This window comes from Strongylocentrotus purpuratus, unplaced genomic scaffold (genome assembly GCF_000002235.5).
Source record: "Strongylocentrotus purpuratus isolate Spur 01 unplaced genomic scaffold, Spur_5.0 spur5_scaffold_19, whole genome shotgun sequence".
Lineage (NCBI taxonomy): Eukaryota > Metazoa > Echinodermata > Echinoidea > Camarodonta > Strongylocentrotidae > Strongylocentrotus > Strongylocentrotus purpuratus.
The window spans coordinates 10,907,864-10,926,641 of NW_022145604.1; the positions used below are offsets into that span (position 1 = coordinate 10,907,864).

Below are 18,778 nucleotides of genomic sequence, written 5' to 3' on the forward strand. Positions count from 1 at the left end.
ATAATTCAATAATTAGCATCTTAAATGATTAATATATACTTTTCCCAACAGCATTTAACCCAAAAATGCAATTTCATTTTCAAGAATAATTCATTTTTGTATACCTTTTGTGGTTCAATTCCTAGCGCAGGTTGAATTGGTTATTTTTTCGTATATACAAATTGTAAGTTTTCGATTAATCACTCAATAATTCGCAGCTAAAATGATTTATACATACTGTTCCCAACAGCTTTTAACCAAAAAATAAATTGTCATTTCATTTTCAAGTATACTTCACTTTCGAAATCCTTTTGTGGTTCGATTCCCAGCGCAGGTTGAATTGATTTTTTACCCGGATAGACAGTAATCTGTGATATAACTAGTATTTAGTTAAGATAATTACGCGTGTAACAAGTAATTGACATGATGAAATACTTTATTACAGGTATTTCATGATATTGGTGATGTCTTATTTACAAGAATGGCGGAGAGTAAGACAGTGACAAGTTCCTCTGAAGAATTACCTATAGCCAAGTAAACATTCACATGTAAAGAATCCTTCATGATCTGTACACGTTCCTCCGTGTTCGCATGGTGTAGACTCGCATTCATTGATGTTGACATGACACAAAGTTCCATCAAACCCTGGAATGTTTGTATATTGAGAGATTGAAACACGTATCATGGAGCTTTATTTCAGTTAAACGAAATGAAACTGAATCATTTATGTAGGCCCATATTTCCCGAAAAGAATAGGAGTGGGCTGAAAAATAAGGAGACAGAATTAATTACGGTAATGGATTTCTTCAGTTGCCAGCATTCGGACGAAGCTTGTATTGCCCATGTTAAATTATTTCTGAAAATCATTATCAATGGGTTAAACTTAGGTACGAGTGGCGGATGCCGGGGTGAGTGGCTAACAGTTTATACACACTGGTAGTGATTGACTACTTTGTTTATTTGTGTAGTAAATTTATCACATAGGTGCCCAAGGTAGGATAATTTTGATACGCCACTAAAGACTTAACTTCGAATTGAGCAGGGGCCCAGTCACGAGTTGTTAAATAATACAAATATCCGACCTTCAAGAAAGAAGGAAAGAAGCTATATATTGTGTAGTATCCATACACTTTACAGCCTCTTCAAGCTTCTAGAAGGATATTAATGATTGGTTTATTTGCTTTAATCACAAAAAAATGCAGCCCGAAAGTTGAAACTGTTTATTTTACATTTAGTTTGAACTGAATGAGAACTAACCGCAAATTATAACTTAAGTTATTCTGAGAGATTATGTAAATGTAACTTTTACCTTCTCGGCTATGATTTTCCTCATTAAAAAGTAAAGGTTTCATTATTTAGTTAAAAAGTATTTTCAAGAAAATGGCTGCGCCCATGTCATGCTAAAAAGCATTACATCATGTCAAGAAATCTTCATTTATATATCTCTTGTACATGTTCGTACGATTTCTTGTACTTTAAAGATAAAGACCAGTTATGGTCATGCGATTGCATTGTGAAAGAAACGTTGAGGAATCGATCAGAAAAGGTTAATCATCTAGCAAACAAGTATTGGTGTTTACTGCAAGGTTCTGGAATCATCAAAATGATAAGAATTTTGGCCCAGTCTTCGTAAAGTTACAAGCACTGTACACAGAAAGATGTATATGGGACTATACGCACACGTGCGCGACACGTGCGTTTATCTCTCACATACCCCATTCACAGTGGCCTCAAACACCGCGACAGCAGCGGGACTGTCCCGCTGCTGTCGCGGTGTTGTCTTCAGTGTGAAGGCTCGGACCCGTTATAAACTATCGCGGGATAACACCGCCTCGCGATAACGCCGCGACAAACTATCGCTAGGTTCGCCTAGCTACAGCAGCGGGACAGTCCCGCTGCTGTCGCGGTGTTTACTCAGTGTGAAGGCTCTCCGCTATAACACCGCGACAAACACGTGTGATTTGTTTACTTACCTATCACTGACCTCTTTTCTCCAGCAATGGGGAACATAAAGTGAAATAGAAATAAAGTAACCAGTGGATTCAAATTGATTTTATTATTATGTAGATATTATAATTATCCAAATAAAAATATTTCACACTTCAAAAAATTAAAATATTCTGACTGGAAGCAATAAAAATGCTAGTTTTTTAAAAAGTAATATGATCGAGGATACAAAAAGCAACTTGACATGTTTACCCTAAAACCCCGCGCTGAAGTATTTCCGGTCATATCGGGGTCACTCGCGGGTCATGAGCCATGCATACACGTGTTTGTTACGGAGGTAATAAAAATCACCCGCTGCAGCGTGAATGGGTACATGATATTTATCCCGCTGCTGCAGCGGGATAACTTTTCTACTGTGAATGCATTTGTAGCGGTGTTATGGCGGTGTCGCCGCTCCGCTACAACGCCGCTACAAATTTCAAAACCACTGTGAATGGGGTAACATACTAATAGATAAACTAATTTACCAAATATATCAATTAGTATGCGGTTTCCCAGGAAAATTGTTATCATCATGTATTAGTCAAAACATATTCTTTCACATGATTGGTAATAAGAGCTTCCATTTCATTGTTTTGAAATTGGCAGGAATTCATCTCGTTTTCAGAAAAAATACACTTTTTTTGGGGGGGGGTAGTTTTCCTTAAATGTAATGCATCTAAAATAATCACTAAGGCTCAAGTTATCTTCTATTCGGAGCAAAGGAGGATTAGACGTCAATTTGTTATGAAAAAAGTTCCCTCCGGCTCTTGTAGATAATGTAAGGAATGTATTATAGTGTTATTGAGGCAACCTCCGTCTATGGGTCTTCGTTACAAAACATATATCAACAGTAAATGAGTATTAGTAGACTTTTAAGCTTGATCAGGTTAAAATATATGTAAGTACCTTCTGGACAATCACAAATAAAGCCATCGACAAGATCAATGCAAACACCATTATTCTCGCACTGGTTTGGTGTGCATTCGTCATAATTCTCATCACAGAGGACACCATCGTATCCTGGTGGACAGCGACAAACATATCCATTCACCTTAGAAGCAAGGGATGAACAGAGAAATGAAATACATGCATATGGAGAAAAGAATGAACTATGGACTGGGGGAAGAATTTTAGAATTCTAATGCTTAATAATATTGAGCGAAACGGCCCTAATGTGGGTAGCTACGGTCACAAAGGTTCGAACGAACGATGCGTAGGTACGAATCTCCCTGTTTTTCCATTGTCTTTCCGAATTTCCATTGTCTGAAAATCGTTCATACGGCGTTCGTAGCAGTTCGTAATGGCATTTGTGACCAAAGCTTAATCCAGTCCTCACTGGAACCCTTTAATGATTTTTTATGTTTAACACAATGAATCACAATATGCTACAATAAATTCAGTAATGACAATAATTTTGGAGCAGTGCGGTGAATGCTCTTGACCAGGCGCGGACGCAGTGAGGGGAGGGGGGTGGGGTGGGGGTTAAACCTCCACCCCCTTTGGTATTTTTATGTGTGTATTTTGAAGGAACCCCCCTTTGTTTTTTGTTTTTGTTTTTTTTTAATTAAAAAAAAAAAAAAATTATACCAATGGCTGACCTAAAAAAGTTGACCTTACCCCCCCCTCCCCAAAAGGAGCAAAATGTCAAATTTTGAAATTTCGAGACCAAAAAAAAGAACCCCCCCCCCGGCTTATTCAGCGGCTGGCTGAGTCGTTGCGAAATTTTCGGCCTGATTTAAAAATGTTAACCCCCCCCCCCCCCTTGAAAAAAATCCTGCTCTCGAGGTTACCTAGTTCGATCCTTGCTCGGTGTTTACATCCTCGGGAAAGGTGCCTATATACTCCCTATCACCCCAGGTGCAATGCTGGGGTTATGGTAATTGCAGGGCCCAAAAGAAGAGCAGTATTAATACTGATTATTATTAATACTAATTTGGCTACCCTGGGTATTTATAACACAATGATTATCAATTCTGATATAAATAATTGAAAGAGATTGATGGAAAATAGTTAAAACCAACCCCACTGTGAATTGAGACCCCGTCTCCAAACTAAGTAAGATGAAAGATTTGATAGCTCAGTATCAAAGGAATTGTTAGTGCCAATCGAGTAGAAATATTTTATAAATTGAGATGGTAGGATGTCAAGAATCAGTTGGAATAACATTGTAAAGTTTTGCCGTATCAGAATGACTATACTCGCAGGTGAAGGTATAGGAGTTTAAAGGTACTATGTCCTATTTGCAGGCCAAAATATGAAAAGGTTAAATTCCAACAGCATTCGTAAGACAATTCTAATACAGAACTTCCCTCAAACCGAAAGGGCTTGAAAATGGCTTTTAGTAGGACTCGAAATAAACTTAAGTGATTGCAATCACCTAATTAATAGTTTTATTTTCAGACCTTTTACCGAACGGACGTACGTTTTATGCTGCACAGAGATTCAATCAGTTTAATTTTGGCCATTACAAGTAGTGGGTTATTGATGTAGACAAATGCTCATGTACCTGTTACAGCTCATTTTATCTATGTTACCAAAGAAAAAAAAAAGATGTCCGTCAGTCATTCAATAGTGTCTGATAGTGAGGTCCTTGCATAATTTGAATACTAGGACACTGCTAATGTTTAAATTTCACAGATAGGACATACATGACATATTCATAATTCCTGCAAAGTTCTCATAATTTGATGTTGGTTGCAAACGGGACATCGTATCTTTAAATCAAGAAAAGCCCTCCGTTTATCTTTAGTTCTCATGTAAAGTTACAATTCTCTGGCCGATGGAGGGAATCCTAATTTATTTAATTCGTTTCAAAAGTAGATATTGAAGTTTTTCGGAGAGTGGTCAATTTGATGTCAACTGCCATTCAGCAGCGTTATATAGAAAATATCATATACGGATATTTTTAGATAGTGTATTACCAGGTTTTTTAGTGAGCAGTGTGAAATACATCCCATCAGACAAAGTGGTAACAATGTCAAAATACTCGTAGTGAAATATGCCTCTGCATGACTTGTAATAAATATATTGTGGCCTTTGTAATTCATATGGACTCTACCTCACTTACCTTATCAATGCATGTTGCTTCATTCAGGCACTGATTACTGATGCACTCGTCGATGTTCTCTTCACAAAGGGTCCCCGTGAATCCCGCCAAGCAATCACATGTGTACTCCGCACTGTCACTTCTACCCGAGCACGTGGCACCGTTCATACAGGGATTCGCCGGATAGCACTGCGGGGCCTCTATCACCTGGCAGGTAGTCCCGATAAATCCTGGAGCACAGATGCATCTGAAAGCATTCACTATATCCAGGCAGGTCGCTCCATTCTTACAGGGCTGCTGCATGCAGTCATCGATATCGGTCTTAGAGAAAGTGACGAAGAATATGGAAATGGCTCATAAAATAATTTCGATCTGTGTTACGAAATGAATATGTTTTACAACATAAAACATCATAATGATCCTTACAGAAATGTTGGTATTTTATGTTTTCCAACTTGATAATAATTATCTGCTGCTGATTGAAGACATTGGTGAGAGATTGCTGATCAACGAGCTCAACAGCACAGAAGGAGAACCAAAGTCTAAAGTAGCTGTATACTCACACTTCAATTGAGGAACGAGTATATAATACCCCATATAATATCGTACTGCCAAACCGTATATACACTTAAAGTACCTCGCAAAACACCCCTTCGTATCCAAGCAAGCATTCGCAAGAGAAGTCACCGGGAAGATTGACACAAATCGCGTTATTCTGGCAGAGTGAGGATGCACACTCATTAATATCAACCTCACAGTGGGTGCCACTAAAACCAGCCTTGCAGATACATGAATAACCATTACGTTCATCCACACACTCGTCATAATTGAAACAGGGAAAGCTGCTGCATTCATTGATGTCTGTTTCGCAGTTGTCACCAGTAAAACCTTCAGGACAATAACACCTAAAAAAAGAGTTTGAAAAAGACAAAATATGGTAGGAAGTAACGGTTAAAATGTCCCGATTTTGAAGCGCAGACATGTACATCACATTATGATACAACGATTTTATAAGGCGCTTCCAAACTGCACTGGAAGTTATTACGCCAGCTAGATACATTTATATACAGTACCCATTATCCATATACAATGCTTTGGAAGCAATAATGCCCCCACATCATAAGAAGTTTCCATTTGCCTCCTGGATCGAGAGAGTTGAATGTGTATAAAATGCTTCTATCATGACATACGAAGGTTAATTTGAGCCCCCACCCCTGTTCAATGTAAACATTTTAAAGTGATAAATTTACAAATAATGAAGGCCATCGTGCCATAAACAACATAGATTTGCCGAACATCGTTAGAAAACCGGTGCCTACAATGTAATTGTTATAATTTCAGAATATTAAACAAAATGTAACTTCATAATGTATCCGTCTCTCCTACATGTAACTACATGTAAAAACTCCTTGCTAAATTGGTTTTGCAGAGTTTTATTCATATCTGTATACCGTCTCATTTGACGCCTGACGAATTAAAATGAATTTTAAACAACAATTTTGATTTGTAAATTTATCTTCGTACAAGAAATGAACTGTATGTACAAATTAATGCAAAGCCCAAAGTACATTACCTGTGTGAGCCAGGTGCTAAATGTGAACAGGTTCCTCCATTGTCACATGGTGAATCAAGGCAAGGATAGATGATCTGTTCACATTGGGAGCCGGTGTATCCCGTCAGGCACATGCAGCGGTAGAACGACACCTCATCAATACATGTTCCATTGTTAAAACACGGCCTGAAATTGTTATTGAAATTACAAATTACCACAAAGGGCCACATATAAACAGAGGTCAAATACAAAAACGCATTTACTCTGATGGCGATATGAAATAGATCCTACGTTTATTTTGTATATGGCATTGAATGAAAATCTTGTGAAATGCAGAGTATTGTACCGACACCACTTAAGATTTACTTAAACTTCCATCTACTATTCACAATGTCCTGGTGAGTTTACAGTCATGTCCCATAATGCATCACCAACTAGATGAAGCGCGCACGACGATGTTTGGGTACAGAAACTGGAAATGTCCTATGTACGCCTTCACCAAAAGATGATGCAATTGAAAATACTTTATAGCTGTGGTAGCGATGTCGTTATAAAAAACTTCCTTTAAACCTCGAGTATATGAACTATAAATTGTAACAGCCATATTTTTGTTTATTCATAATCAAATGTATATTCACTGTTAGGATTACACAAATAAAAAATAGGCCAAAGATAGTGTTCTTTATAATCATTTATTACAGAAAAGATGAGTAACGGGCATTTTTAGAGATAAAATATGCCAATACAATAAAACCTCAAAAGTGTTAAGATTTTGAAGAGCAAAATCCTTATTTTTTGCACAGAATATCACAACGAGGTCAATATCGTATACGACTGTAAAACTGTTGGAAGAAAGTACTAACATTGAGTTGCATTCATCTATGTTGACTTCACAGTAGTCACCGATAAACCCTGGAGGACATTGGCAATGAAGAACATTGAGATTCTCCTGACAAGTACCTCCGTTGTAACATGGTTCAGAAGAACAAAGCTTAACCTCTATCCCACATTCAACTCCTAAGAAAAACGAGAAAAAAACAAAGACATTTTAAAATGTGTCAATATTCAGATAAAGATCTTTAAATAATGGTGGATTTTCCTCCTTTTTTGATATTCATAACTTTATCATTGTTGCAGGAGGATGCTGAGGATATCCTGGAAGGTTCATAAATCAAATGATTTTGTTAAGAACAAAATTGGAGCGAAGGTCACCCTATACCAGAAAAAAAGATGAGAACAAGTTGCAGTATTTTGGACACATTTTCTAAGGTCATGTTAAGGGTCAACGAAAACGTAGTAAGCCCAAAGTTCGATGGGCTAACGGAACAAAAGAGTTTACTGGCATGAACATCTGCACAGCTCATCGCGATGTCCAGGATAGAAGTGGTTGGAACGTCATCATCAATAGGGTCAGTCATGGCTTGTAGGACGGCGACTACGACGATTATCTCGTACAATTCTCTTAGTATACAAGTTTGTTTCTGCGAAATTGTTTCTACGCTCCTATGCCAAGTTTCATTTAAGGTTTAACTTCCTCTATAATTTCCAAAGCGCAAACAATTTCAAAAAATACACAAACATAAACCAAGACACAAAATCTACAGGGACAAAAGAATCACAAATTTAACTGTCTTGTTCATGTTCAAGACCTTTTTGACAGGTAAATGTAACTAATCTTCATATATGTTACATCTCTTAGTTCGCTTCATAATCTTCATGATAAACACAAGCATGTACGTGGAACAATAAATAGTTGTGATTTTACTGTGTCTATCTGTATGAGAGTAAAGTTTAAACATATAGGACCACAACGATAAAATAAGGATATCTTGAGTTTCTTCAAATCCGGAAAGTATTCCACTTTTCCTTAGTTAGTCAGTTACTGCACAGGAACTACTCCTCAGAATAAAACTATATAATAACCTTTGTAGCCTGCAGGGCAAATACAAACATAGCTATCTTCCACATTACTGCAAGTGCCTCCATTGTCACAGGGGTTTTCCACACAGAAGTTCGTTTTCACTGCACAGTTAGGTCCTTCCCAGCCATCTGCGCAGTTGCATTCATAAGAGGCGATCTTGTCGATGCATGTTCCGTTGGCACCGCAAGGCTCTGACAAGCATTCGTTGATATCATCTTCGCAGAAAGACCCTGGTATGAAAATTGAATTAATATCTGTGTGTAATTTCGAAGTTTTTAAATCATTAATATTCCATCTTGGGTTTGCTCTGTGTGTCTGTCGTATATGCGTTTCTGTAATTTTCACACGAGGAACCTGATGTAAATTAATAATTGACTTAACCGTTTACTGTGAAACTCGGGTACAGCAGAGCATTTATTATTCCCCGTCAAGAGCCAACCGTCTTAAACCAAACAAACAAGATATGGAACTCGTTGATATGAATTTGGAGACGGGTGTAACAAAGTACATCCAATTTTAATGACATCCTTGGTTACCGGACACGAACCCTACTTACCTTACCATAAATCACTTGTAAAATAATAAGACGTAGATGCCCGTTAATTTTAAGAATGCATGTACACCCGTTGTCATTTACTTTGGTTTACCTGTGTAACCTGGTGTGCATAGACATAGCGAGTGCCCATTCGGATCGGTACTGCACGATGCATCGTTGGAACATGGACCAGACAAGCATGCATCTATGACAATCTCACAACTTTGACCTACAAATCCTGCACGACATTCGCAGCTGAACTCGTTTCCCTCTAAGTTTGTGCAGTTGCCACCATGCTGGCACGGGTCGTCATCGCAAATAGTTTTGTTTTTCTCGCAGAATATGCCGGCATAATGAGACGTACACAAACAGGCCCAATATGTACCGAAGTCTATGCATGTGGCGTTGTTTTTACATGCAACATCTTCACACAGATCTTTGTCGATCTCGCATCTATCCCCTTTGTAACCGTTCGGACAATCGCATGTGTAGCTGGCCACTTCATCAGTACACGACCCTCCATTGAGACAAGGGTCACTGTTGCATTCATTGATGTCGCGAGAGCAGTTTGTGTTGGAATAACCTGGGGTGCAAATGCACTTGTAACCGACCACGTCACCAGGAACACTGTCACAAGTCGCTCCATTCTGGCAGGGATTCGGAGAACAGGCGTTGATTTCATACTCGCAGTTCTGCCCGTGAAACTCATCAGTACATCGGCATTCATAGGAACCAGCATAGTTTACACAGGTACCGTTGTTCTGACACGGTGTCAACAGACATTCATCGAGGTCTAGGTCGCATCCATCCCCTGTAGAAAGCAATAACAATAAATACATCAACCGTTTTATTGACATTCGCAACAGCAAAAAATCTTAGGTAATTATTCACTGGATCCACAAGAAACTGAAGAGAGAGTGTCATTTAGTATTCAATTACATTCTGCGGCCAATAATGTGTCCGACAGTCTGTGACTAAATTCATATCCGACTCGATTAATGTTATGCCCAATAAGTAGCTAGTTTCTACTACAAAATAAAACATAACAAATCTGACTTGAGAATTACCATTATCGTAAGTTTCGATCATAGCCCCATAATATGCATTTTCACTTTGTTTTTTCATAATTTAGGTCGGCGTTTTTTTATACACTTGTAAGACAACTATGTGTCTTATTTTCTCGCTCGCTTCGGTCCCTTACAACATTTTAAAACACTATAATTTCAGGCAGCGAAGTGCCTAATTGCTTCCATTTATATTGTTTCTTGTCTTCCCCTAAGTCGACAATTTTTGATTACCTTCGTATCCCGGCGCACACTGACATGCATAGGAGTTAATATTATCCTTGCAAGTTGCTCCATTAAGGCAAGGGTTAGAGCCACATTCATCGATGTTTTCTTCGCAGTTTTCCCCAGTAAAACCTGGAACACATAGACAGGAGTAACTCTCCAATCTATCCAGACAGGTAGCGTTGTTCTGGCATGGTTGACTGTTGCATTCGTCAATATCTAGAAGAAACCATATATTATACTTTATAGTTTACATGTTGGCTTGTCTTAAATTGAAATGATGGGTCGAAAGTCCGGTTTGTAATGCATTTATTTAGCCAGGATTTACAGAAGAAACCATACAAATATCATTTGAATAAATATTCAAATTTTGTAGCAATTTATTCGGGTAAAGATAATAAAAGAAAGAAAGGATCTGGGGAAATAGAATGATTAGGGGATACATTGAAAGAGAAATAGGAGTGGTTGGAAGTTAAGATCAGCTTATCAATCCGAATCATATTGGCGAATATGTCATTACCATGTTTCTTAATTGGGTTCATATCTCAAAAATATCACAGGTAAGAAACTTCTCAGTACCATTTCTCTCGATGCTCGACATATTTCATCTGCAGAGTGTGGATACTGTTATTTCTTCAAAAATGAAACAGACTAACTAACGAAAGAACAAACAAACTTCTACTGTGTAAAGTTACGGAATGAATTTAAGCTGTCATCCAACTCTGGGTGGGAGGCTTTGTGCCCTTCTGAACTGGTAAAAAATGGCCCTGATAGTTATATGTATTTTTAAGGTGTTTCCAGCTGTCCAACATGTTTTAAAGAACCGAGGCAAAGAGAAATTAGTATTACAAATAAGACGAAAGTTATCATTTAAAAATTAAGTACTAACAACATCTGGGCCCTGTTTCATTAAACTTGTTATCAATAACAATTGCTAAATTTCCTCTCAGCCAATCTACTGCTACGATTTCAGTAGCTTTCATTTCCTTTCTTTTTTGCCACAAGAGTAATGGCCTTCTTTGCAGTCATACACACCTAGACACTGTATACTCAAAATGGCACCATCTGTAAGAGTGGTTTTATTTCCGGGACAGCCTATACAGAATGTCATTTGTCGGGACGGTTGGTAGCTTCCCATTGGACATCTAACACAGGGTGCAACACCTGACTCCGAATAATGTCCTGGCTCACAGGCGGCTATGGAATTTGACAAAGGAAGCGTTAGATGTAATATTGAGTTCTGGTAATGACAAATTATAGTTATCACACAACCAACCGAAACATACACCCCGAAATGTTACATTAAACATTGTGGTTGAAAAGATTGCTAATTTATCAGCAGCGAAAGATTAAAACAAATAATAGCTAGTAGCGTCGACAAACATGCATGATACGTAGCATATTTTCACACAGGTTTTCGCCAGTTTTTATACTGGAGTTGTAGGATAAACAATTAAGATCTACTTTGTCTGTGTGCCAGTCTCTCTCGAATTCAACATGGTTATAGCAATGATAAAAAGATGCCGTGTATCTTATTTAGAAAATGAGCCCGATCTAGTATTTTCAGATTTTACAAACGTATTTAAAAACAAAACTTAATCCCTTCGATTCACGAAGGTTGTCTAATGTTGTCTAACTTGAATATAATATACCATTTTCAAATTGATCCAAATTTAGACACGTTTACCTAGCGACGACCTATTGCTTTCAAATGTTATAAAAAATCAAATGTTATATAAAATCGTATCTCAACAGTCATATTTCAAATTGCATGCATTGGTTGATGCAAGATTTTACATACATTACGGCTTACCCCACCTAACAAAAGGTAGTGTATGCAATTTGCATTCTGACTATCGGAAGAAAATTTATCGGGATAGATGAAAGAAATATTTCTTAAAGAGGCACTTAATTACATTGAATTATACGTACAAGGCCTCTTAAATATCGTAACATATTTAAAGTATTTATTGAATAAAAATGTTTATATGACATTGTTATCAGAACTTTGTCAGAACTCCAAATTGTCTGCTAGTGCGGATTGAAAAAAAAGTGATATTACCTTTACACTGACCAGACGAGTTTGAACCTCTCTGGAGCGTTGTTGTTTCATTTGGGCATATGGCACAGTTAGTACTAAATGGCTTGCTTTCATAGAATCCGAAGTCACAGCGGTAACAAGGTGCAACGCCCGTGCTGGAAAATGTACCGGGTAAACATTTATCTGTAGGAGTAAAAGAAATTTATTACAAGTTAAATTGAAACACCCAATGAAACGTAAAGGCGTTGCTATTCTGAATAGCAGGAACTTGGGGTTTTACGTTAACGTTAAGATTATGTCATTTAGAATAACCTCACAGCGACATTTTAAACTTAAACTAGGTTTGACCAGAATCAATGAAATGAAAATTATCGAATTTGCTGTGATAACCATCTTAAGGTTAACAAAGCTGTAATTGACCATTGCCTCAGTAACTGGGGAATGATATGTTCACTTCCACTCCCTTGAAGCTTTTTATTTCTCATTAATTTTTTTTCTCATTTCTTTTCATTTATGATAATTCAATAACCAACCTTTGCACTCAGTGGCGTTTGTAGCGCCCTCGTCGGGTGTCCATTTATCTTCAGGACATGCCTTGCATGACATCATAGCTTGCTTATCCTGGAAAGTCCCTCGAGGACATGAAAGACATTCCTTTGTTGAGTTGCTATAGTAGGTCCCAGTGGTGCATGCAGCTGTGTGGAGAAATTCCATGTGATTGGAAAACCACTGAGAATGCAGTATCGCTACTACCCATCATATGACACATTAATCGAATTTCCGTACAACTAAGAAGGTTCAAAGGTTGTAGATCAGCAAAATAATTGTGGAATCGGCGAGACCACAGACGTCCAACAGTGGCCAAAGTTGTTAATATGTTATATTAAGGTTTGTCCAGTTACAGCGCGTTAAAAGAAAATCCGCCGCTGTTTTTTAAAGTGTTTTAAAGTTTTTTTTAAGCGCTGTGTTAGTACAGTGACCTGTGAACGTCATCAAAACAAAATAAAAGACAGCTATTGTGTCGCGTCATGTGTGGACGAGACTTAAGTTTAACTAGACCTACGGATATTTGTTTTCTTCTTCATACACTGTTTACAGGCTTTGCAATTTTTTTTGTCCGCCTGTATAAACATAAAACATAGTAACATGGACCCCAAATTAAAGCATTATCTATTTGAATTCACATCTTAGGTTTATAAGAGACAAAGGATTTGCATTCCTTTTGTCATTGTCATCTCATTATTAATCTTTTGCGATATCCCTTTTCTCTAGTTCTTCGCTCATGGGCCATCTACATTGTAATACGATTCCAAGAGGGTAAAAGGTGTAACGCCAAAACCAAGTGTAACTGGGTAACTGATAGACTCCTTGCATGTAATCAAGTGAAACTTATACGCGTTTTTTAAACCAAAATGATCAATTAATATTTGGCGGTATACTCACAACAATGCAGATCGCTGTTGTCAGAGATGTAACCACTGGGGCACTCAACCTGTGTATACCCATATTCCAAAGAATCATTTTGTACTTCAAGATCGAAACCCGGTACTGATGGTGGCGGGAAGGTGCCGTTATCGATATCCGCTTTTATGGCATCAACCATCTGGATCGTGACAATTTCGGCGTTGAGGGCGGCGTCTAAGTTGCTGAGGGAAGGATCCTGGTCCACATTAATGGCAAATTCCCAGTAGATCGCATATTCATACTGCTGCTGCTGAATATCGACGCTGGGTGTTTCTTTAACACCTCTTCGTGAGATCGTGTCTTCGACGTGCTTTTGTTGACTCCGCCTGCGTCTCCGCGAGCGGATTTCGCTGCGGGATGTGGACAAAATGGTTGGACCGCATGTAACCTCTACGTTTTGAATGGAACACTCCTGCGCATCTTTGCAAATATCCTTGTACTGGGAGTTTTTAATGATGATTATAAAGTTTTCGGCAATCTCCTTGTTGGTTGTTGCGTCTCCGCAGGTTCCTGCGTAGTACAGCAGCTCACTTGGTAAATTGCTTCGACCTGCACGTCTGACCTCTGCAAAAAGAAAATTGGTATCCACATGAAAAAGAGTGTTCCTATCTGACCAGGAATCATCAAGTTTGATTTTTTTTAAAGATAAAGCACAGGGTAATTCAAGATGATTGATTTGATAATCATGCAAAATTGGTATGGTACATCTAGCTGATCTGCCACAATCACTATCAATAATCAGTATTCCTCAGTAAGCATTGAATGTGATATGGACACAAAAAAGGTTAGGGTTATTCTAGTTGGGCCAACAGATACACTGTTCTACTTTTGGCATTCTAAAAAGTGTTTTGGGTCTGGAATTCATCATCATAGAACCTTCACTGTAAAGTTTAAGTTAGGAGACAATACGATCTATGACTAAATCCGCCGTAACACACTTATACATACGCACGCAGCCACCTACAAACGCACACACAAACACCAACAAACGCACTCACATTCATAAGTTGAGCCATAATGCATGGCCGTCCACAGGATATTTTTATTTTAGGGACCGGGGTAAAATGGAATAAATTATTGAAAAATTATTGGATTTTCAGTTTTTTATTTTATTTATGGAAACTGCCCTCTACCCTAGCCCCCGCTGCCCACAGTCATGGTTCAGTGACAAAGCAATGACCTCGTAACTGCGAGGCCTAAGGATCAAAAACCGTGTCGATGTGCTATAATAGTGCCCTTTTGTGGGTCATTAATCCTCATTACTGTCATTTATGACTTAAGGGTGTAGGTCCCCTACTTGATAAGCATAGTAGCATACACATGCTTTGGCAGTCACGCAAAACACACATTGGCAAATTATTATCAAATACAATCTGAGAATGTGTACTATTATCTAGATCTATTATTTTTAAATAATTTTTAAAATAATTCCATAAATTGGGGTAAAACAAAAATATTCCAACTTTATGAGCGACAGTGTATATTCTATGTATGGCTGTCAAAGGAGATTTATTAGAAACAGTGAAGTTTGATTGAAATGTTCATAACTTTAAGTTGCAGCGTTTGATCTTATTTTTTACCTGAGCAATCTGGTACATTGGCATGGGGAGACCACAGTCCCGACGTTCCGCATACATAGAGATCGGGTGGTTCATTAGCTGCACTTTGACGGGGTATGTCGTAGTTCTGGTTGCAAAACATAGTACAAAACCGGCCGTATACCCACGCGTCGCAGACTAGCGCTCCGTTCACTGGTGGGTCCAAGCTTCTACAGGGTACAGCTGATTGAATAAGATATGACAAAGGAACAAACGCAAATTAGACCAACGGGTAACGTTGAGGGAATCAAAATAATTTTTGTTCCAAGATTTTTTCGTCAAAGATATAGGTAAGCATATGAATAGGTTGAATCAATGTTATTTTTTACTTGATATACTCGCTAGTCAGACTGAACCCCTGAAAGATCTTGTCTGGTCCACGGAGGATCATTAAAAGGTATGATCTCAAAATCATAATCGGCTGCGTCGCACAGTGTTCACTTATACTAGCCCTGAATCTGAATGTTTTGTTTAAACTACATGGAGATCCTACAACCACGACATTTTAATAGGTGAATTTTCACATAGGATTAGAAAAAAACATAGGAAAAGAAAAACAAACGGGGGTCTGAAAACAATAAAACATTTGCCTCAAATTTGAGGGGATTATCTTACGCCATGCGTAAGTTTTTAAATCAAAATTCCACCTGAAACCGAGTTTCCACTCACGTTTGACATCAACGCTAAACTGGCAGATGGCAACCTTTCCGTTATCGGTATTGATAGCCGTATAGACAACAACTGCAGTGCCCCAAGGTAGCTCAGAGGGGTTGTCATAGTTACTGGTGATTTTTAGAGGGTCACCAGTCACCTCATAGAACACGGGCTCTTCCCAGTTTACTTCCGTCAGGCGTTGAGTCGCAGTGACGTTCATGTCAACAGGACAAAATTCAACGATAGGTACCAAGGAATCTACATTAATATAGGCAAATTAAGAGATATTTAGAACAAATGACGTAAAATTCCGGCAGGTGCATTTTGAGAGGCCTTTAAGGTTTTCTTAAGACTAAGTGCATTAGTCTGATCGATCCATTTAGAATGAAAGCAATTTACCATGATTTCATATTTTAGCAGAGCCATTATATTCACTGCGCTATTTAGCGTTCATATTCATCTTAAAGAAAAAACACGGTATATGCGAAATCAAATTATTAATAAGGAGGAAACAAAATAATAGTTGAAATGCATCGATTAGGTTAAAGAATTTGCACGCCAATTATTGAGTTACATAACTGAGCGCATTATCCAAATAAAGGGGTAAAAATTAAAATACCTTCAACGTAGATTTGAAAAGCACAGGACACGCTATTGTTGTTGTCGTCGTAGAACTCGTAAATACACAACGTGTCGATAGTAAAGTTGAATGGCGAAGACAGATTCTTAGGAGTTTTAACGATCTCCAGATTGCCGTCATAGTTGTCGGTTGCCACAGGGACATCGAAGGGGACTTCCACTCCCCAATTCTCAGTGCGCATTGCTGATATCGGCCCAGGACAGGAGAGGACGGTTGGAGAAATTCGATCTTTCCACACAACAAAAATACGAAGCAAAACATTTATTTTGAATTTTTGACATGCATGATTTATAAAACATGACATTCAGAATTACATTTTTAAATGTTTTTTTACTGATCGAAAGTAAAAATGTTATAGGAAACATGTAAAAGCGCGACATATTTTTACGATAACGTGTTCTTTGCAGATAAATGTCCTGGAAGAGGTATTTAGAGATTATTTATTTTAAATACTGACTGACGTCCGTATATTCTCATCCTCTAGTCTGCTCGTCCTCAGAGCCTTTAATTAGAAGGGTGTGGCTAACCCGATTTAGTTGGGCACAATTGTGCGCATACTCCTTTATTGGCCAAACACACAAAAACAAATATATAAGTCATGGTGTGACGAAGTGATCCAACTTTGCCAAAGCTCCGTTTGTTCTTACCGACGCACGCCATCTTTGTGTTTTCATTCACTGTCCTATCCCAGGTACCGTTACTGAGGCAACTAACAGGTGTATCAGCGCCCTCTAAGGTTAACCCATCGCTGCAGAAGAAGGAACAGGTTGTACCATAGTATAGCTTTCCCGTACCGGTGCACATCGTGGGGTAGACGTATACGTTATCAGGAATGGTTAGAGCTGAACATTGCGTTTCTAAAACAAAACAAAAAAGAGATGTTATAGTGGATGACGGAAAATAAAGTCTAACAAAATCATATTAAACTTACAAAGCAACTGACAATTAAAGACATCTTCCTTGGAATCCTTGCAGTCTTGGACTGAAACATACGATAACAGAGTGACGACAAAAATGAGAGAAAGAAGTGGAGGATATGGCACTACCAGGATTCCACCATTTTTACACTGGTAATAACCTTTTCATCCATGATGGACAAACAGTGCATAGCCGAGGAGGTAAGGAAGTAGCAATAGAGCTCAACATTCATAAAAAGATTTTATATGAAATTTACGGAGAATTGGTGAAAGTGGTGAAGAGCGAATGGCAAAGAGTGAACTGTGGGAAGGTTGACATAAAAGGAAACCAGAAAAGAAAAGAGGATAAGATAATATAATAATAAAAGGAAAGAAGGGGAGAAAGTGTGAGGCGATTATTGTGAGGGACATTAATTTCATCATTTCAATGCTGAATGGAAGGAAGGGATAAAATGGAAGATAAAGTTATTCATCACTGATAATATTTATTTACAAGAAATTATATAACATACTTATTTTGTGTTTCATAGCTATTGGATTCAATTGAAACAGCAAGATATGGAATTTAAGGAAGGAACTGTAACGAACTTATAGCCATTTCATAATAATGTTTCAAAGTGGATGTGCATTGGTTTCCGATTTTTACCAACTGAAGAAAGTTACCGTCACAGTATGGTATCGATTGGCGATCCCATTTCATCCTGATGTCATCATACTCGCAAGTAGTTTCAGATGGACCGACAAGGGTGTGTCCTACAGAGCAGGTCACAGAACAGATACTGCCCCAAGCGTTGTTACAAGGAGTAGACCCTTTAAACTTCCCGAAAATGGGAGGCGACAGAGGAGTGCAGCGTCGGACTACAGGGAACAGTAATGACAAATATAAGTATGCCTATTTCGCATAGACATGTAGTGTTATCCTTTGCAATGTGCTTGAGCTTTGTTTGGATATTTGCTGTGGACTCCTCTTATCAAACATGAAATCATTGTACATGTAGAACAAGTAAAACATTTACTGTGCGTGGAAGTGTGTTGTTGTGAGTTTATAATTCATTTTCAGATCTTTTACAAATTTTAATATTACCAGTACAGGGCCCAGAAACAATGAGTTCAAACATGGTAGGTGAATATTATATAGTGAAACATGTTTATA

At 38.1% G+C, this 18,778-nt stretch overlaps 1 protein-coding gene across 1 annotated transcript; it reads right to left on the minus strand.

Moving 5' to 3' along the window:
- Positions 1–499: 499 nt before the first annotated feature.
- Positions 500–18,477, minus strand: LOC105437803 (fibropellin-1-like). The gene is made up of 18 exons (XM_030990922.1): positions 18,289–18,477; positions 17,356–17,565; positions 16,688–16,936; positions 16,084–16,326; positions 15,397–15,597; positions 13,796–14,380; positions 12,886–13,047; positions 12,374–12,535; positions 11,347–11,508; positions 10,321–10,530; positions 9,135–9,833; positions 8,490–8,717; positions 7,430–7,583; positions 6,588–6,752; positions 5,652–5,919; positions 5,036–5,335; positions 2,875–3,019; positions 500–624 (listed from the first exon to the last, which is right to left on the minus strand). The coding sequence occupies exons 1-18, from the start codon at positions 18,323–18,325 to the stop codon at positions 500–502; spliced, it is 4,305 nt and encodes a 1,434-aa protein (XP_030846782.1). The 5' UTR covers positions 18,326–18,477.
- Positions 18,478–18,778: the final 301 nt, after the last annotated feature.